Raw genomic sequence first — 15,736 nt, 5'->3', positions numbered from 1 at the left:
ATTGCAGCGCCACATGTCTATTTGTCTTATAATACCTGATATCATACTGCTCTCCTTTACTCTTCTCGACTTCTTACTAATACCTATTCCATATAACTACATTCACGAAGTACATCTAGATATATATTTACTTGAAAGCAATTACCCCGGGATTCATCTTTCTTCCTGTGCTCCCTGGCCGACTCTAGATCCGTTCGTTATCTGCGTGTAAAAAATTCACTCATCAGCCACAGCCCTCTGGCGAGCTTTGAAATTTTTTCGCCAAAAGTTCGGAAAGCGTTCGGCAGAAAGGAGACTCGACTTTCGTCTTCGAGTTCACGAAACTTGGAACATTCCAACCCTCCAAACCATCCAATTGCCATCCTCCTCTCCTCTCTTCTTCCTGCTCCCCCATCGACGACCTCCATCGACGGCTTCATCTCCCACAATGTCGTCCCTAACCCTCCGACCGCTTGCCAGACGGCACCACCAGATCATTCGTTCCGCTTTCCGACGTTACGCCACTGAATCTGCCGCCAAATCCACAGCAGAATCCGCTGCCTCGTCGGCCTCATCGGCTGCTTCCAAGGCCCAGGAGACAGCCTCCAATGTCGCTGCTAAGGCACAGGAGATCTTCAACAAAGGAGTTGCCGCCGCCGGTCCAATGGCTGCTAAGTTGGGTGAAAGCATCAACAGTGCACCCTCTAGCAGTAACAAGATTGTCGGCGCTGTTCAGGGTATGCCTTCGACTGATAAGCCAACTACCCAATCATCTTGAAGGTTCCGAACTAGACGGCTAAAATATATGATATTATAGGTGTGATCCCTCATGTAGTCTACTACTCTAAGGTTGCTGCCGAGCTGGCGAAGCACATTTACCGCGGACAGCAGATGAGCCCTCCGTAAGTACCACCGATAAACAATACATCCCACGATATATGTAACAGAAAAATGGCGGATGCAATACATAAAAAATGATGATTACGATTGAGTACGCTAATAATTATTTTTAATCGGGCTATAGATCGTTACAAAACCTTCAAACTTTCTATCGTCCTTATGTCGGACCCCTCCTCAACCCATCTTCATGGTGGGGTCACATCAAATCCATCCGTCCCAGAATATCCGCTCTCCCGGACCCGGAAACAGCCTACCGAAGCGTACAGGCTACTTCGAGGAAAGAATTGGCTGGATATGCTGTTCTGGCTGCCGAGTGCCTTGGATTTTTCACCGTCGGCACAATGATTGGAAGGAGAAAGATCGTGGGGTACCGTGGTGGGGTTAAGGAGCACCATTAGACGGAACAATTGTTATGGCAGGCCCATATCATATCATCTTCTAACCCCTCCGAAAAACAAAAAAACATAGATGGATATGGCCAATTACGAAAGTATGATTTTGAGAGCGGGACGTCGTATTGAATATTCATTCAGCACGTCCCCCCCAAAAAGGAAAACGAGGATAATCATACATCCCTCGACATCATAGGCAAAAAGTTAATCTTGTGAACGACATTCGATATGGTTGTCTTTGATGATCCTGTTTAAATTTTCGTTTATAAGCCAGGAATAAAAGCAGCCTCTTCAATAGTACATAGTAGTGTTTTACTCTCCCGTTGTCTTTATTTTTTACAATGTTTATACTCCGGGTTCATGTTTATATCAATCATCCCTTCTTCTTCTTCTCCTTCTTCTCCCTCTTCTTCCACGTCTTCCTCAGCTTCTTCCCAATGATTTCCCTTTGGACTCTTTTGTACGATATAAAATCACTTCTTACACATAGAGTTTTTCCTTTTCATCCGTCTGTCCATTCATCCCCCCCGAATGGCCACGGTCCTGTATGCCTGTGGCTCCGTCTGGTCTGATCGAATCCCGTTCCATCCAACCCCAACATTATCTAACGGTCACATGTGTTGGGATCCTGAAGAGTAATTAATCTCACGTTCATCAGATCATACCTGACCGTACCAAATTATCAGCAGCAAGCCAAAGGTAGTTTTTTTTTTTTTGTGGTTCGACCTGCTCAAAAAATCAAGCTTGGCTGCGTTCACATGGCGAAAAAGTGGCCGCGGCATTGTTCCGGTGTGCCTACCAAAAGTCTAAGTCTCCTTCCTCCTTCGTCATGTCTTCTTCATTCGCTTCCCCGGATTCAACCACAACCACATTCTCCCTCTTTTTCAAACTGTTCTCCATAAAACTCAGCTGTCTCCCGTATTCAATACCAGTTAGAGGTATACTTCTAGAATACGGACACGGCCCTGTCTGCTAGAAGATGCGCTAGGTCACAGTGCTACACTCGCCATAGCGCTACACAAACATCACTATTACTAACAACTACACTTTACGGCCTACAATACCACTTAAGCACCAAGAACGTTAGCTCTTCTGGCCCAGGTATCCAGGCCGCGGCCGCTGGTCGGACTATTTTGCTCTCCCCGAGAGCATAAACCGGGTTCTTTGATTTAACCATGGCTGCGCAATCTACTTTACGTACCCGGATCTCTAAGTTCCTCGCCGGGTACTTCCGTTTGCTCGCCCAGTCCCCGAAATCCCAGCGTCTAGTCAGTGCTGCGATTCTGTGCGCTCTTGTTATCGCAGGATTCGACAGACGCCGGAGATGGAAACAGCAAGACGAAGAACAAAAGCGTGGGAGGGAGCTAGTTCGACGTAATTCCGGGATCATCGGCAAGGATGGTACCTACACCATTTATGTCCCGCATCCAAGGCACGGCACCACGAAGGTTGTTATAAATCCCACAAAGAAGACAACATTCGAGGCGCATAGACGGCTGTTTTTGAGTGGACCGAGAGGTAAAGGACAATATGGTATGTTGAGATCTATATCATGACTTCTATCATGTATCATGGTCCCTCAAGTTCAATGGCTAACTGGTGGATGAATTATAGTATCCGGGACCCCACCACCTAATACAAAGCCCGGTCTCAATCTCGCCTTCTTACATCAGTTCCTCTCTCTTCTTTCTATTTGTCTCCCTCGCATTGATTCTCGTGGTACCCTTCTTTTGATGCTTCACACCATCGCTCTAATTTCTCGAACATATTTGTCTCTTGTAATTGCTCGTCTTGACGGTAGTATCGTCCGCGACCTCGTCGCTGGAAACGGTAAAGCCTTCTCCATCGGTATCTTAAAATGGTTGGGCGTTGGTGCGGTCGCCAGCTACACAAATGCCGGTATCAAATATCTCCAATCCAAGATTTCGATCGAATTCCGTACGAGATTGACAAGATATATCCACGACCTGTACCTCAATGACCGCCTCGGCTATTATAAACTTACAAATCTTGATGGTGGTGTCGGCACCGGAGCTGACCAGTTCATTACGACTGATCTCACACGCTTCTGCGACGAAGCTTCTGCGATCTACTCTTCTCTGGGCAAGCCTTTCCTTGATCTCGTAGTCTTCAACTGGCAGCTCATGCGCAGCCTTGGTCTGGCTGGTGTGGGCGGTCTTCTTAGCAACTACTTCCTCACTGCTTATGTTCTCAAGAAATACTCACCGCCATTCGGTAAACTTGCGGCCGTGCAAGCTAAGAAAGAAGGTGAATTCCGTGGCCTCCACTCTCGCTTGATCACTAATGCAGAGGAAATCGCTTTCTATGGTGGATCTGAGATGGAAGGCGTATACCTCCACCGCGGTTTCGGAGAACTCAAGAACTGGATGGAGAACATATATAGCATGAAGATCAGATACAACATGCTTGAGGACTTCATTTTGAAATACTCTTGGTCCGCTTTCGGATTCGTTATTACCTCCCTGCCGGTATTTATGCCCGCATGGGCCGGTCTTGGTGGTTTACTGGAGTTGGCAAGCAACAAAGAGGCCCCCTCAGCCGACCATGAACGCCGACGCGGCCAAGACCGAATGAAGGGCTTCATCACAAACAAGCGACTCATGTTAAGTTTGGCAGATGCAGGTGGTAGAATGATGTACAGCTTCAAGGATCTCAGCGAACTCGCTGGTTACACTTCGCGGGTATACACATTGATCTCAACTCTTCACAGAGTTCACTCGAATGCCTACCAAATCCCGTCGAAGGGGCATGCGGAACTATACTCTATGGCCGACGTCCAGGGTACAATTCACAAAGGCTTTGACGGTGTCCGTCTGGAAAGCGTACCAATTGTCGCACCGGCGCTCTATCCACGAGGAGGCGAGGAAATCATTGAAGATCTATCGGTCATCATTAAGGAAGGTGAACATCTCCTTATCATCGGCCCTAACGGCTCTGGAAAGAGTAGCGTCGCTCGTGTTGTCGCTGGTTTATGGCCCGTCTTCCGTGGATTGGTCAGTCTGCCACGGAACAGAGGCGAGGACGGTATCATGTTCCTGCCCCAGAGGACATACCTTTCTATGGGCACGCTGCGTGACCAAGTCATCTACCCGCACACTGAAATGGATATGAGGACTTCCACCAAGAACGACGCAGAACTTCAGAGGATTTTGGAAGCTGTGAGGCTAGGTTATTTGAGGGATAGAGAGGGCGGCTGGGACACACAGAAGGATTGGTCTAACGTTCTCAGCGGAGGAGAAAGGCAGAGGATGGCATTTGCTAGGCTGCTGTACCACGAGCCCAAGTATGCATTCGTTGACGAGGGCACCAGCGCGGTCAGCAGTGACGTTGAGGGACTGTTGTACGAGACGGCAAAGGAGCGGGGCATTAGTAAGTATTTTCCTCTTGTTCTGCGTCAATTACAACTTATGATTGCTAACAACAAAAAATCATAGCTCTGATCACCATTTCAACTCGTGCTCAGTTGAAGAAGTACCACACCTACCAGCTCCGCCTTGGTATGGGTGAGTACGGCGCTGAATGGGAGTTCGACCGGATCGGCGCCGAACGCGAGCGAATGAGCATTGAAAAGGAAATCAAGGAGCTCGAAGAGAGACTCGCTAAGGTTAACGATATGGAACAAAGGAAGCAGGCTATTGAAGCCGAGTTGAAGAACGTTCTCATCGAAGGCGGTGACTTGGGCGTTGTAGAAGCTGAAAGTCTCCCCGACGAGGAAGAGGAAAGTGAGGAGGAACAAGCACAGGGACCTGAAGTCGAGTTCGTACCCGTGTTAGAAGAAGAAGATTATGCTGCCTCGACTAATGATGATGTTGCTGTTATTGACGACGAGAGCAGCAGTGGTTCGGAGGCTAAGTAACCGGGACTCTTGGTACGCTAACTTTAAGTACTTACTTGGGGTGGTTTGGAGTAATATTTCTCATCTTTCGAGATTGATTGTCTATCTAGAAACGGGCGATGTCGCGCTTCTTTTCATTCACATCTGTATTATATACCCTGTATTTCTATTTCTATGTAGAGGGACCATACATTCTCAAGCGGTATATAGAATCATCATGGATATCAAATCCTACAGCCTTCGTGCATTTTATTTGATCTGTTAGGGAAAGCATGCGACAAGCATACAGGACTCGTTTTTTTTTTTTTTTTTCAAAAAAAAGTATTGCAATTGCAGGCTGTATTCATGTGATTAGAATTAATCCTTTTCATAAGATTCATGCGACATCGAAATCGTGACAAATATTTTTGGAATGAACAAAAGAGAGAAAAACGGGATGTCGTATGGGTATCTGAATCCCTCCCTATGTTCCCACAACCCCGAAAGAAGAATACCACCGAAAAATGCCACTTAGCTGTCATGGCAGAGAACGAATCAGAAAAAAAAGGTGTTCATATACAGTCGGAAATGTACTGGACATTCATTTCATAAGCATTCCCACATAGATATTCTTTTCGCCTCTACCCATCGATATGATTTTTGTTGCCTCCAATAGGACCCGCTCTACAAATTATATCAATACGCCTTCTAGACGTCTAACACCCTACCTCGGTGGTTGCTCCTGGAAACGATCGCTGAATGGATTTCCGGGCAGGCTCTCAGCACTTCTAGCCTTGATAGTTGGTGGACTGGTTGGTTCATCCTGGTACGGTCCCGTATTTCTCGGTGTATCTGGGCTCCTCATGGCTCCCATTTCCCAAGCCGCAGCCTTAGTATCGATTTCATCTCTATACCCTGGCGGACGGTTTGCACGCTGTCCTCTTGCACGTCGGGAAACATAACCACCTTCCGCCCTCTTTCTGCGCATCGAGGGGATAACAATTCCACCAATGGAACGCTTATCCTTATTACAGAAATGAAGACCAGCGATCACAGCGACGATGAAGAGAGCCGCTAATGGCAATCCGACAGCCAAACCAATGGTAGAAACCGGTGGGCGTACCGAGGGTTGAGGGTGATGGATTGGTTCTTTGGAGATCCTGACCCAAGGACCGAAACGGAAAGATTTTTCCGTGTTGGCGAGGACGCCGATTCTCTTCATGGACCAGTGAATGACTACGCCTGCTGAGTATTTTTCTGGATCAACATAGAATGTGATGAAGCCGATTTTGTTGAGTGTGACGCCGGACTACAACGGAGAGTTAGTATTTTTTCCTCCATCTTTCTTTCTTTAAAACCGAACAAAAAGTGACTCGTGAGGGGAACACATATTTCGAAAATAAGAGGGATACTCACATCGAAGGCGACACGTCCCCGTTCTGGGAACTCAGGATCCTCCTGGTAATTGGCCATGATCTCGACAGTGTTATTGCCGCCATCTTCACCCCAGTAAAGTGGATCCCAAGTGACATAATACCTATATGGGACGGCAAATTAACAATTCCATTCTATAAAATTTATTGAAATGGATGGTTACTAAAACGGGACCATGGAAAGAGAAATACTTACGTTTCTCCGAGATATAAATTTGTTTCGTTATTTGGTAGACAAAACGGCGCATATTTTCCACCACCTTGGTACCTGCTTGCGTCGCAAGTGGGGAGGAAAGAGGTTGGTTCACCGTCCTCGGATTCAGCAGGTCCGGTATGATTCGGATCCGGGAGGTTCACAGTTCTGGTCATACCATCGCTTTCGGTGGTCACTCCAGGGACAATTGTTGAGATCCTGCCATCGGTCTCATTGACGGAAATCCAGGCAGATGGAGTTGCTTCGCCGGTGATCGATGATTCAGTTCCAGTTATAGAAGCAGACCCGTCAGTCTCTGTTGGAGAACTTTCGTCGGTGGTTGTTTCCGAAGAAGTAACAGCGGCATCAGTTGGGGAGGCATCAGTGGATGTGGAAACCTCAGTTCCCGTCTCGGCGGGGAGAGCCGAACTATCTGTTGCAGTAGGGATGTCGTCGGTTGAAGCTGAGGGATATCCATGTTAGACTCGGTTTCGTTTTTTATTTTACCCCAACGGAAAAATTCAAGTCAATTGAAGAGATCGCGAGGAAAGATACTGCGACTTACTTGAGAGATCAGTGGAAGTTTCGACGATTTCTTGCCTGGGGACGACGGCGGGGATGGCCTGGACAATGGCGCAGAGAAGCAGCACCGGAGCGAGAGTGCGCTTAAAGCTCAATCGAACCATATTTGCGTTGGAGACAGTGCAGTGCTAAGATGGATAAAAGACGACTGAAGTAAATGAAGGATCTGGGCCTTAGGGAACCATGCGATTGATATATATTTCCGGGCAGGGGAGGAGGGGTGAAATATAACGAAGTGAAGTGAAGAGGAGGAGGAGGTTGAGGATGAGGATGGGGGGAGGGTGGGAACTTGGATGAACGAACGAACGAACCGAATTGCCCCAGCTTCTTGTGCGAGCCAAGCACAGCAGAATCAGAAGCGAGCGGGCAGTCCGGGATGCTGGCTAAAGTGGTTAAAATCCCGCCCGGCAAAACGGTGCGAATACATCTATTTTTACGAAGCATCTATCGAATCATACGCATCATATCATATGCTATTTGTTATTTTATTATACCATCTGGCAGACGACTCGTGGGCGCTATCTTGGGAATCAACTAACTGTGGGTGACAATTGCAATTGTTCGTGCCCGCATACTCCTCAACATCATACGTTACCTTACTTGCACTATACTAGCATACGCTATCATGGCTAGCTGAAAATCGGAGCTCAGAAATTTTCACTAGGCTCTCGCTCGCCGGCTCTAGTTTTTATCAGTTGGAACCTGCATATGCCTCGCTGCCAAGGTTATGCAACTGCGGCCTTTTTGTGCGACACCAAACCGCATTCGCCCGTCGATATCCTCCTCAGTTGGAGCTCCGGATCCGGAAGGAGACGGGTTGGGGGCATACTTCTTAGCTTAGGTACCTGGACTTGGTTATAGGCGCGGTACGAGGCTCGGGGATTTCAAAGCAAAGACATCGATTGATATCATAGGTTGTATTTAGGTTTTATATTTTATATATTGTACATACATATGAAATGCTGGAATTCATCGGATTTTTCTTTCCGGCGCATCGATCCAAATAGGACATCGCATTGCATAAGTACCTAGCTTCTGTATATAAATGTTCGTGCATGGGATTGGATCCAGATCTAGTTAGTATACTGCTTTTGCAGGATCTTGGATATCGTCTCCAGTTGGATGTTGCTTGTCTATAGAACGAAACTTGTTAGCCTTCTGTAACGATCATAATTATATCAATCTGGGGATTCGAATTCGTTCATCCAACTTACTCCTTCATAGATGGCACCGATCTTACTGTCCCTCCAGAACTTCTCTGCTAACCCTTCTCTAACAAATCCCATACCACCCATCCATTCGACGGCTTGCCCGGAAACCTTGCCTGCAACTTGCGATGCATACAACTTCGCCATAGCCGCCTCCATCACAAAGTTTGCTCCAGCGGCCTTTGTCCGAGCAGCATTGTAAACCAACGCTCTGGCCGCTTCAATCTCCAACCTGGCCTGTGCGATCTGGAACCTCAAGCCCTGGTTCTCACCGATCAACTTTCCAAATTGCTTTCTATCATTCCAACAGTATTTGACTGCATTTTCCCAAGCTCCAAGAGCCAATCCGGTCATCTGAGCACCGATACCAATTCTACCTTCATTCAATATTCCGATAGCATACTTGTAACCTTGACCTTCCTCACCCAAAATATTCTCCTTTGGAATGTATAGGTCGTCGAAGTTCAAGACGCATGTGGAGCTGGCCCTGATACCCAATTTCTTTTCCTTCTTAGCTATCGAGAAACCTGGGAAGTTCTTCTCGGCGACGAAGGCGGTGATACCCTTGTAGCCTGCGTCCGGGTTGATGTTGGCGAAAATGATGAAGATTTCGGATTCCATGGCGTTGGTGATCCACATCTTGGATCCGTTGAGGACATAGCCGTCGCCCTTCTTGACGGCCTTGGTTTGGAGAGCGAAGGCATCGGAACCGGAGGCAGGCTCAGAGAGGCAGAACGATCCTAACAGAATTTTTAGATATGATGTATATGGATTATTAAACGAAGGTTGACAAACCACAGCTCTCGGTGGCAAGACGTGGGAGGTACTTCTCCTTGAGGGCCTTGCTACCCCATTTCCTGAACGCCTGGGCTACGAGGGTGTTCTAAACTCGAAATTAGATATCAAATATTGCTTAAAGGCTGCATCGAGGAGTAGCATTCTTACGTGAACGTCGCAAAGAACTGATACCTATTTGGCAAAACTGTTAGCATCAAAATGGTATCTAGGAGTCCAGGGATTCTTTAAGCTGCGCTTACACTTGGATCAATTCGTGCCAGTTCCTCGATAGCAACAATGGCGGCCGTAAAGCTCATACCACTGCCACCATATTCCTCCTCGATTTCGATACCCATGAGACCTTGCTCGAACAAGCCCTCAAGAACACTCTTGTCCAAGGTCTCGGCCTCATCCATATCCCTAACTTTAGGCAGAATCACGTCATTGGAGAACTTCGAAACAACTTCTTTGAGCATGTTCTCTTCTTCGGTAAGATGGAAAACTGGGGTGTTGTGGACATCGTCGGTGAACGTTCTACTCCCTATACGTCAATAATTTGACATCTCTGCATATAGAATATGATTTAAAGTACCGAATCTGTCTGCCTGCGTTCAATGTAACTGCCGGCGAAAATTGACGAAGAGCAGTCGTCCTCGAAGCTCGGGACAAAGTTGAAAGCGCGGGGCGCAAAGCTCGAAGTGAGGATGCCATTGTGAGAAACTTGGCTTTTGTAATTTTAGCAAACTGTAGAAAGAGTATCGAATTGTCAAGGGTACGACGTTGAACGGAGAGAGGTCAGAGAAAAATTCAAGGCCCTGCTAGACTATTCGCCCACAGTACACAAATCAAGAACTTATGATGCTGCGCAGGTCACTAGGTCTGTTTGGGTGGTCGGGTTCAATCTTCACATGCCGAGTGGCCGTGGCAGTCGGGGAAAGTGCAATGTGGAGTCGGCTGGAAGCGGCCAACCGGTTGCTCGCTCTCCTGCCGGACTGAGAGTGTGGGGGAGCTCCATATCTAAGGACGTACAATATCGATACCGATGTCTCGGAAGACACAAAATACGTATACTCGGAGTCGAGTCCTGATATTTGACGTAGCCAATAGAAACTGATACCGATAATACATGTACTTGTGAGTGTAGAGAGATATATCAGCCCGCGCCAATTGGCGGGCGTGAGCAGCTTAGCTTAGTCTACCTTCCGAATGGTATCTCCGTTAAGAACGATTTGGGATATTAAATCCGGTTATGGCCGATAATTCTTTTGAAGAAAATACAACAAGCAACACGCTTTTATGAAATCTGACAATCCTTCTTGCTTTTAACTCAAGCTTCTGAACAAATTTAGGCCCAATATTGGAAAAACTGAAACACTAGGAACGAATATGAACTCCGTTCAGAATAGTACAACCTTAAATCTGTTTATCTCGTCTAAGTGTTAGGTCGTTGTTAAGCTTCAAGGGTAAAGATACCTAGATATATTCCAAGTCCTATGCACTTGTCCAGAAAAGAACACAAAGATGATATTCTTTGGCTTCGAGGCCAAACCAAATGGTTCTTTCCCCGATTTTCACAGTATCTTCCGTAAAACTTGTCTATCCCATTTGAGAACCCATCTCGCGGTCGAATTTCGCCGAAAAACAAGACAAGCCTAAGTTCTGGGAAAAACACCCCAGTCTGACATGGGATGACAAGCAGGGATTCCTTTCCCCCAGGCTATTTATCTCCCATGGCCATGTATCCAAACAATTGCAGCAGCATTGTCGCAATATAAAAGCAATGGCCACCACCACCATATAATCCTACGTACGTCAGGCTAAAACCCCACCAGCAAGCCCTACCCGGGCCGAAAATCTGCAGCATAAAGTAACAAGCGCCCTCGCCTTTTTTTATTTTGGCTTTCTTAGCTCTTTCTCGTCCACATTCTGCGACAGCTGTCACAGCTAGTTAATTTAAGCATGTTGTCATCTCTCGGAGGCATTGGCTCCATGGCTACTTAAACAGCTGATGGACGGCTTTTGGGCCGATGCAACCTAAGATATATTCCCCAGTCCATTAGCCATGGATACGCAATCGAAGGCAAAAAGAACGCAGAGCAATTCCTTTAATCCGTCCACGCTGCTATACTCTAGATTGTGGGGAAAGTCAGCATTCAGGAACCCGGGAATCTTTCATCCTTCCATCGATCTCTCTGGCAAATGTTAGCAAGCAAGGGACATCGATACCCCCAACACCTGCATAGATGTAGGTACCGGGGGGCATGTCTATACCCTCAAGGTAGATCCGGAATAACTGTTGACTGTTCCATACAGGCTCTGATCATGAGAATATATCATGTTACCATGTCGATATTTTACAAATGCTATCCAGGCTAGCTAGCTAAAATAGTTTGAATGGATTACACGGACCAAGTTGTATATTTAAACTACTGAATCATCCCGTGCCAATGCGTACCTGCAATTGCTTGGTTTCTTTCTTTCTTCCCCCTTAGCTATTGATTTCCGGTTAGAGTCGATCGGTTTCTTATCAGCATATATACCTATCCCGTATCGATAAGCTTGAAGCCTGTATATTCAGAATCGATCTTAAAAATGAAGTCGACACTTGCCTTCGCTGCCTTCGCTGGCCTCGCGACCCTTTCCGCTGCTGCGCCGTCCCTAGATAAAAGAGTTTTTGGAAGACACTATAATGGATTCGACAGAATCAAGTATCTCTTCGTCTTGTATGTACCACCCGCACATACGTAGACACCCCAGAGACCGAACGATTGAACTAATGTATCTATGTTTCAATAAAGCGGCGACTCATACACCAGCACCGGCTTCAACATGACCAATGGCTCCCCCCTGCCATCGGCCTCAAACCCAATGGGCAACCCCCCTTTCCCAGGCTGGAACTCCGCCAACGGACCAAATTGGGTCGACTACCTCACCTTCACCTACAATTCCTCGTTACTCCAGACCTGGAATCTTGCCTATGGTGGTGCCACAATCGACTCAGAACTCGTCCGTCCATGGCGCGACGATGTCCTCTCCCTCAAACAACAGGTCCAAGACCTCTTCCTCCCATACCTCAGCGTCCCACCCCCACGAAGTGCTCACTCTGCCTTTCCACGCTGGAAATCAGATACCTCTCTTTTCCTGACCTGGATCGGAATCAACGATATCGGTAACTCATGGTGGAACCAGAACACCACTTTCCACGACGTCCTCCTGAACGAATATTTTGATCATATGAACTCGCTTTACGAAACCGGTGCTAGGAACTTTGTCTTCATCAATGTTCCACCAACAGATCGTTCCCCCCTCATCTTGGAACAAGGCGATTGGTCGACTTCAACACTGAAGGTCATGTTGAAGGACTTTAACGATAAGTTGACGAAGAGGGTCGCCAAGTTTGAGAAGGACCACAGGGGTACTTCCACATGGTTGTTCGATTCCGTTGGAATCTTTAACAACATCCTCGACCACCCCAAGACCGCGGACTGGACTTTCAACAATGTGACCGAGTACTGTGCAGCTTATCAGAAGTAAGTAGAAATAGTAAATCGAATATGCTTCCGCAAAATTAGGCTTGCCATGCTAACTTTGAAATATTAGTGGAACTCCTGAATGGGATACATTCGACCCTGCTTGCGTCTACCCTGTCGACGAGTACTTCTGGTTGAACTCTCTTCATCCAACTCACTTTGTACACAAAGAGGTTGCCAAGAAGCTTGCAAAGGCTTTGTAAGTGTAGTTATACAATTAAGGTGCCGAGCACTGGGTCATGATCATGTATATATAGTATTATCGGTATGGCAATTTGGCTTTTAATGCTTAGGATTAATCTAGTCCTTCAGTGGCACTGTTGAATTGAGAAAATTCGAAAACTCGTACGATTATAACTATTGGTAAGAAGGGGTTTCATCAGATGCATTATGGTAAGATATATAGCAGGTAAACCAATCCTGACCTCAACAACCGCTTGCGATATAGTTGAATGAAAGAAGAATGAACCAGAACTAGAGAAAAAAGGTAAACGTAAAAGCTTAACAAGAAAAGAAAAAACTCCTAAGAATATTCACAACGAATTTATTACGAAGGACTACAAAGTTGTAATAAAAACGAACTCAGAAAAATAACCCCGGCCTCGATGCTTCTTAGAACCAATTATCATTTGGTTTCTGTGGGTGCCCTTGTTGCTGCCCCTGTTGCTGCCCCTCATAGCTGCTTGACCTCCCGAATCCGCCCCAACTTCCCCCGTTCTGGTTCTGCGGTGGATACTGCTGCGGGGTATAACCCGGAGGAGCGGTAGCAGAGTGCTGAAGCGGGTAGGGCTGCGGGGTCGTAGGCCTACTTCCTCCAGCCACGCTACCTTGAGGTACCCACAATGTCTGTTGGCTTTCATTCTTCTCAGGCGGGTAAACGATATTCCCATGTCCACCATCCGATGCAGCAACCAACTGGCCACCACCTTTGACTTTTCCTAGCACCATACCCTTTGCAACCGATTTAACGACAGCACGACGAGATACACCGGTTGCGTCAACATACACTAGACCCACGTTCTTGACAGATGAAGTAAGACCATAAGCCACTTGTCCGGCCTCGTCGCCGTATCTGTGTTTTACAACTGTTGTAGCAGCATTACTTCCACTATGGAGTAAGTGCTTCCCAGCGGCATCAATACCATCCGCCAGAGTCGAAAATGCAATCAAGCTCTTATTCAACAATCCTGGCTTGGTTGGAACTTTCTTTTGGAGCTCGTTGCCTTCTCTATCCACTTTACCCGCCATCTTGGCGCCGATGTTTTGTGCAACTTCCTGAACTTTTCCGATTGTCTTTGATGACATTCCACTAGCGCCGTGTGTAAATGTATGGATCTTACGGACTCGTTCGTGGGTTGTAGGGTTGAAGGTTAATGGCTCGGCGACAGGATTTGTTTTCTGCGTGAACTTTTGCGCACCACTCTCCATAGCTGTTGCCGCATATGTAGCGGCCGTAACGATGAATTTGGAGGCCCAGGCAGCCCTTGAGACGATAGTAGAGCTTGAATACGCAGGATGCTCAGCGGCACCAAAAATATCGTCATGATTAATCGGGGTAACCGGTTTAATAACCAAATCGTGAGAGTTTGGATCCGTGGGAAGGGAGACCTCGACAGGAGCTAGGGTTGACAAAACTCGCGTTAGTGAAAGCTGCCTCACGGAGACGCTCTAGAACTAGTACATACCTTTGCTACCGGGCTGTACACCCTGGCTTTCTACAACATTAAACCCTTCACTGAGCTCTCCCACAATTCTACCATCCTGCTCATCGACGAGAACTAATCGTCCACCTTGTGGTGCACGATCTGGAGCTGACATTGTAGGGACGCCATAGCCGTACTGTTCGCCAGCCATTGCCCCACTCCCAGGAACATACCCACCAGCAGCTGATCCTCCCAGATCCCTGGTAGTAGCACCTTTCTGTTTCGACCTTGAAGAGGATGAGCTCTTCTCATTGTTACTGGCTCCATTATATCCATAATACCCATCTGCCGAGCCTCCTGGAGCACTATAAATTGGGACAGGGGCAGGACTCCTCGACCTCGACCTCTGTTGTTGGTCAAGCTGTGGCGGCTTTGCATTTTCTAAGAAAGCAGTACACTGCGCCAGGATTGTTTCAAATGTATCGATGTCATCTTGGCTTCTATGTTCTAGAAATTCAATGCGTGTGAAGCAGTTCCCTAGACCGCCATCGAGGTCCAGGCGTGGAATAAGGTAGGATCGAGGGTATTGGCGGAATATTTTTGTGGTGGCAGGAAGTGGTAGGTCGAGGTTTGGAAGTTGCTGGACGTGCAGGTAGAAGTCCTCTTCTTCGGTAGGGGTCTCAGCAAATGGATCGACGATTGTAGTGGAGACCATCAACATAGTCAGCGGAGCGGGAACTTCATTCAGACGAGTCTCATTTCCACTGGCAAGATGGTAGACGTTGATTGCAGGGACCTCGTAGAGGACCTGAGGAGGGGTTCGTTGGACCATTTTTGTAGGGTATTAATTATGATTAGGAGTGAATGATATGATATGTAGGCTATCTATGCACTCGACTATGGAGGTTAAGGTTAGTGCTGGAGCTCATTCACAAATTCAGCGCTATTATGGATGCTGTAAACAGGATGAGTGTAGAGATAAATCTAGCTAAATGATAGAAGAGAGAGATGGGGGGGAGAGAAGAAAGAAGGAGAAGGAGAAGATGAGTGGAAGAAGTGGAGAGTGGAGAGCAGAGAGCAGAGAGCAGAGCAGAGGTGGAGGTTGAAGGGGGGCCGAGCATGCAGCTGCACAACACAGACACAACAATGGCGTTGTATTGGAACTTACCAAGATGGGATATCGATGGATGGTATGATATCAGATGAAATCCCGAGATGAATTTGAAGCTTCAACCGGAAACAAATAAATAAAATAAAGTAAAAA

At 47.0% G+C, this 15,736-nt stretch overlaps 6 protein-coding genes across 6 annotated transcripts; 3 read left to right on the top strand and 3 right to left on the bottom strand.

The window, feature by feature from the left end:
* Positions 1–427: 427 nt before the first annotated feature.
* On the top strand, positions 428–1,277 carry AOL_s00004g607 (uncharacterized protein; the record flags this gene model as incomplete). The annotated part of the gene is made up of 3 exons (XM_011119256.1): positions 428–716; positions 797–881; positions 1,004–1,277. 3 exons carry the CDS (start codon positions 428–430, stop codon positions 1,275–1,277), a joined length of 648 nt encoding a protein of 215 aa, XP_011117558.1.
* A 1,169-nt stretch (positions 1,278–2,446) lies between these two features.
* On the top strand, positions 2,447–5,148 carry AOL_s00004g606 (uncharacterized protein; the record flags this gene model as incomplete). Its single annotated transcript, XM_011119255.1, has 3 exons — positions 2,447–2,804; positions 2,886–4,661; positions 4,727–5,148. The coding sequence occupies 3 exons, from the start codon at positions 2,447–2,449 to the stop codon at positions 5,146–5,148; spliced, it is 2,556 nt and encodes an 851-aa protein (XP_011117557.1).
* A 682-nt stretch (positions 5,149–5,830) lies between these two features.
* Positions 5,831–7,418, bottom strand: AOL_s00004g605 (uncharacterized protein; the record flags this gene model as incomplete). Its single annotated transcript, XM_011119254.1, has 4 exons — positions 5,831–6,415; positions 6,523–6,643; positions 6,736–7,195; positions 7,298–7,418. 4 exons carry the CDS (start codon positions 7,416–7,418, stop codon positions 5,831–5,833), a joined length of 1,287 nt encoding a protein of 428 aa, XP_011117556.1.
* A 969-nt stretch (positions 7,419–8,387) lies between these two features.
* Positions 8,388–10,010, bottom strand: AOL_s00004g604 (uncharacterized protein; the record flags this gene model as incomplete). Its single annotated transcript, XM_011119253.1, has 6 exons — positions 8,388–8,447; positions 8,529–9,262; positions 9,318–9,405; positions 9,468–9,491; positions 9,560–9,833; positions 9,892–10,010. The coding sequence occupies 6 exons, from the start codon at positions 10,008–10,010 to the stop codon at positions 8,388–8,390; spliced, it is 1,299 nt and encodes a 432-aa protein (XP_011117555.1).
* A 1,881-nt stretch (positions 10,011–11,891) lies between these two features.
* AOL_s00004g603 (uncharacterized protein) lies at positions 11,892–13,032 on the top strand (the record flags this gene model as incomplete). The annotated part of the gene is made up of 3 exons (XM_011119252.1): positions 11,892–12,022; positions 12,098–12,829; positions 12,900–13,032. The coding sequence occupies 3 exons, from the start codon at positions 11,892–11,894 to the stop codon at positions 13,030–13,032; spliced, it is 996 nt and encodes a 331-aa protein (XP_011117554.1).
* A 409-nt stretch (positions 13,033–13,441) lies between these two features.
* AOL_s00004g602 (uncharacterized protein) lies at positions 13,442–15,304 on the bottom strand (the record flags this gene model as incomplete). The annotated part of the gene is made up of 2 exons (XM_011119251.1): positions 13,442–14,448; positions 14,515–15,304. 2 exons carry the CDS (start codon positions 15,302–15,304, stop codon positions 13,442–13,444), a joined length of 1,797 nt encoding a protein of 598 aa, XP_011117553.1.
* Between the last annotated feature and the right edge of the window lie 432 nt (positions 15,305–15,736).

The sequence above is a fragment of the Orbilia oligospora genome, assembly GCF_000225545.1.
Source record: "Orbilia oligospora ATCC 24927 unplaced genomic scaffold scaffold00004, whole genome shotgun sequence".
NCBI classification, from domain to species: domain Eukaryota; kingdom Fungi; phylum Ascomycota; class Orbiliomycetes; order Orbiliales; family Orbiliaceae; genus Orbilia; species Orbilia oligospora.
This window is presented reverse-complemented; position numbering and strand designations above follow the sequence as displayed.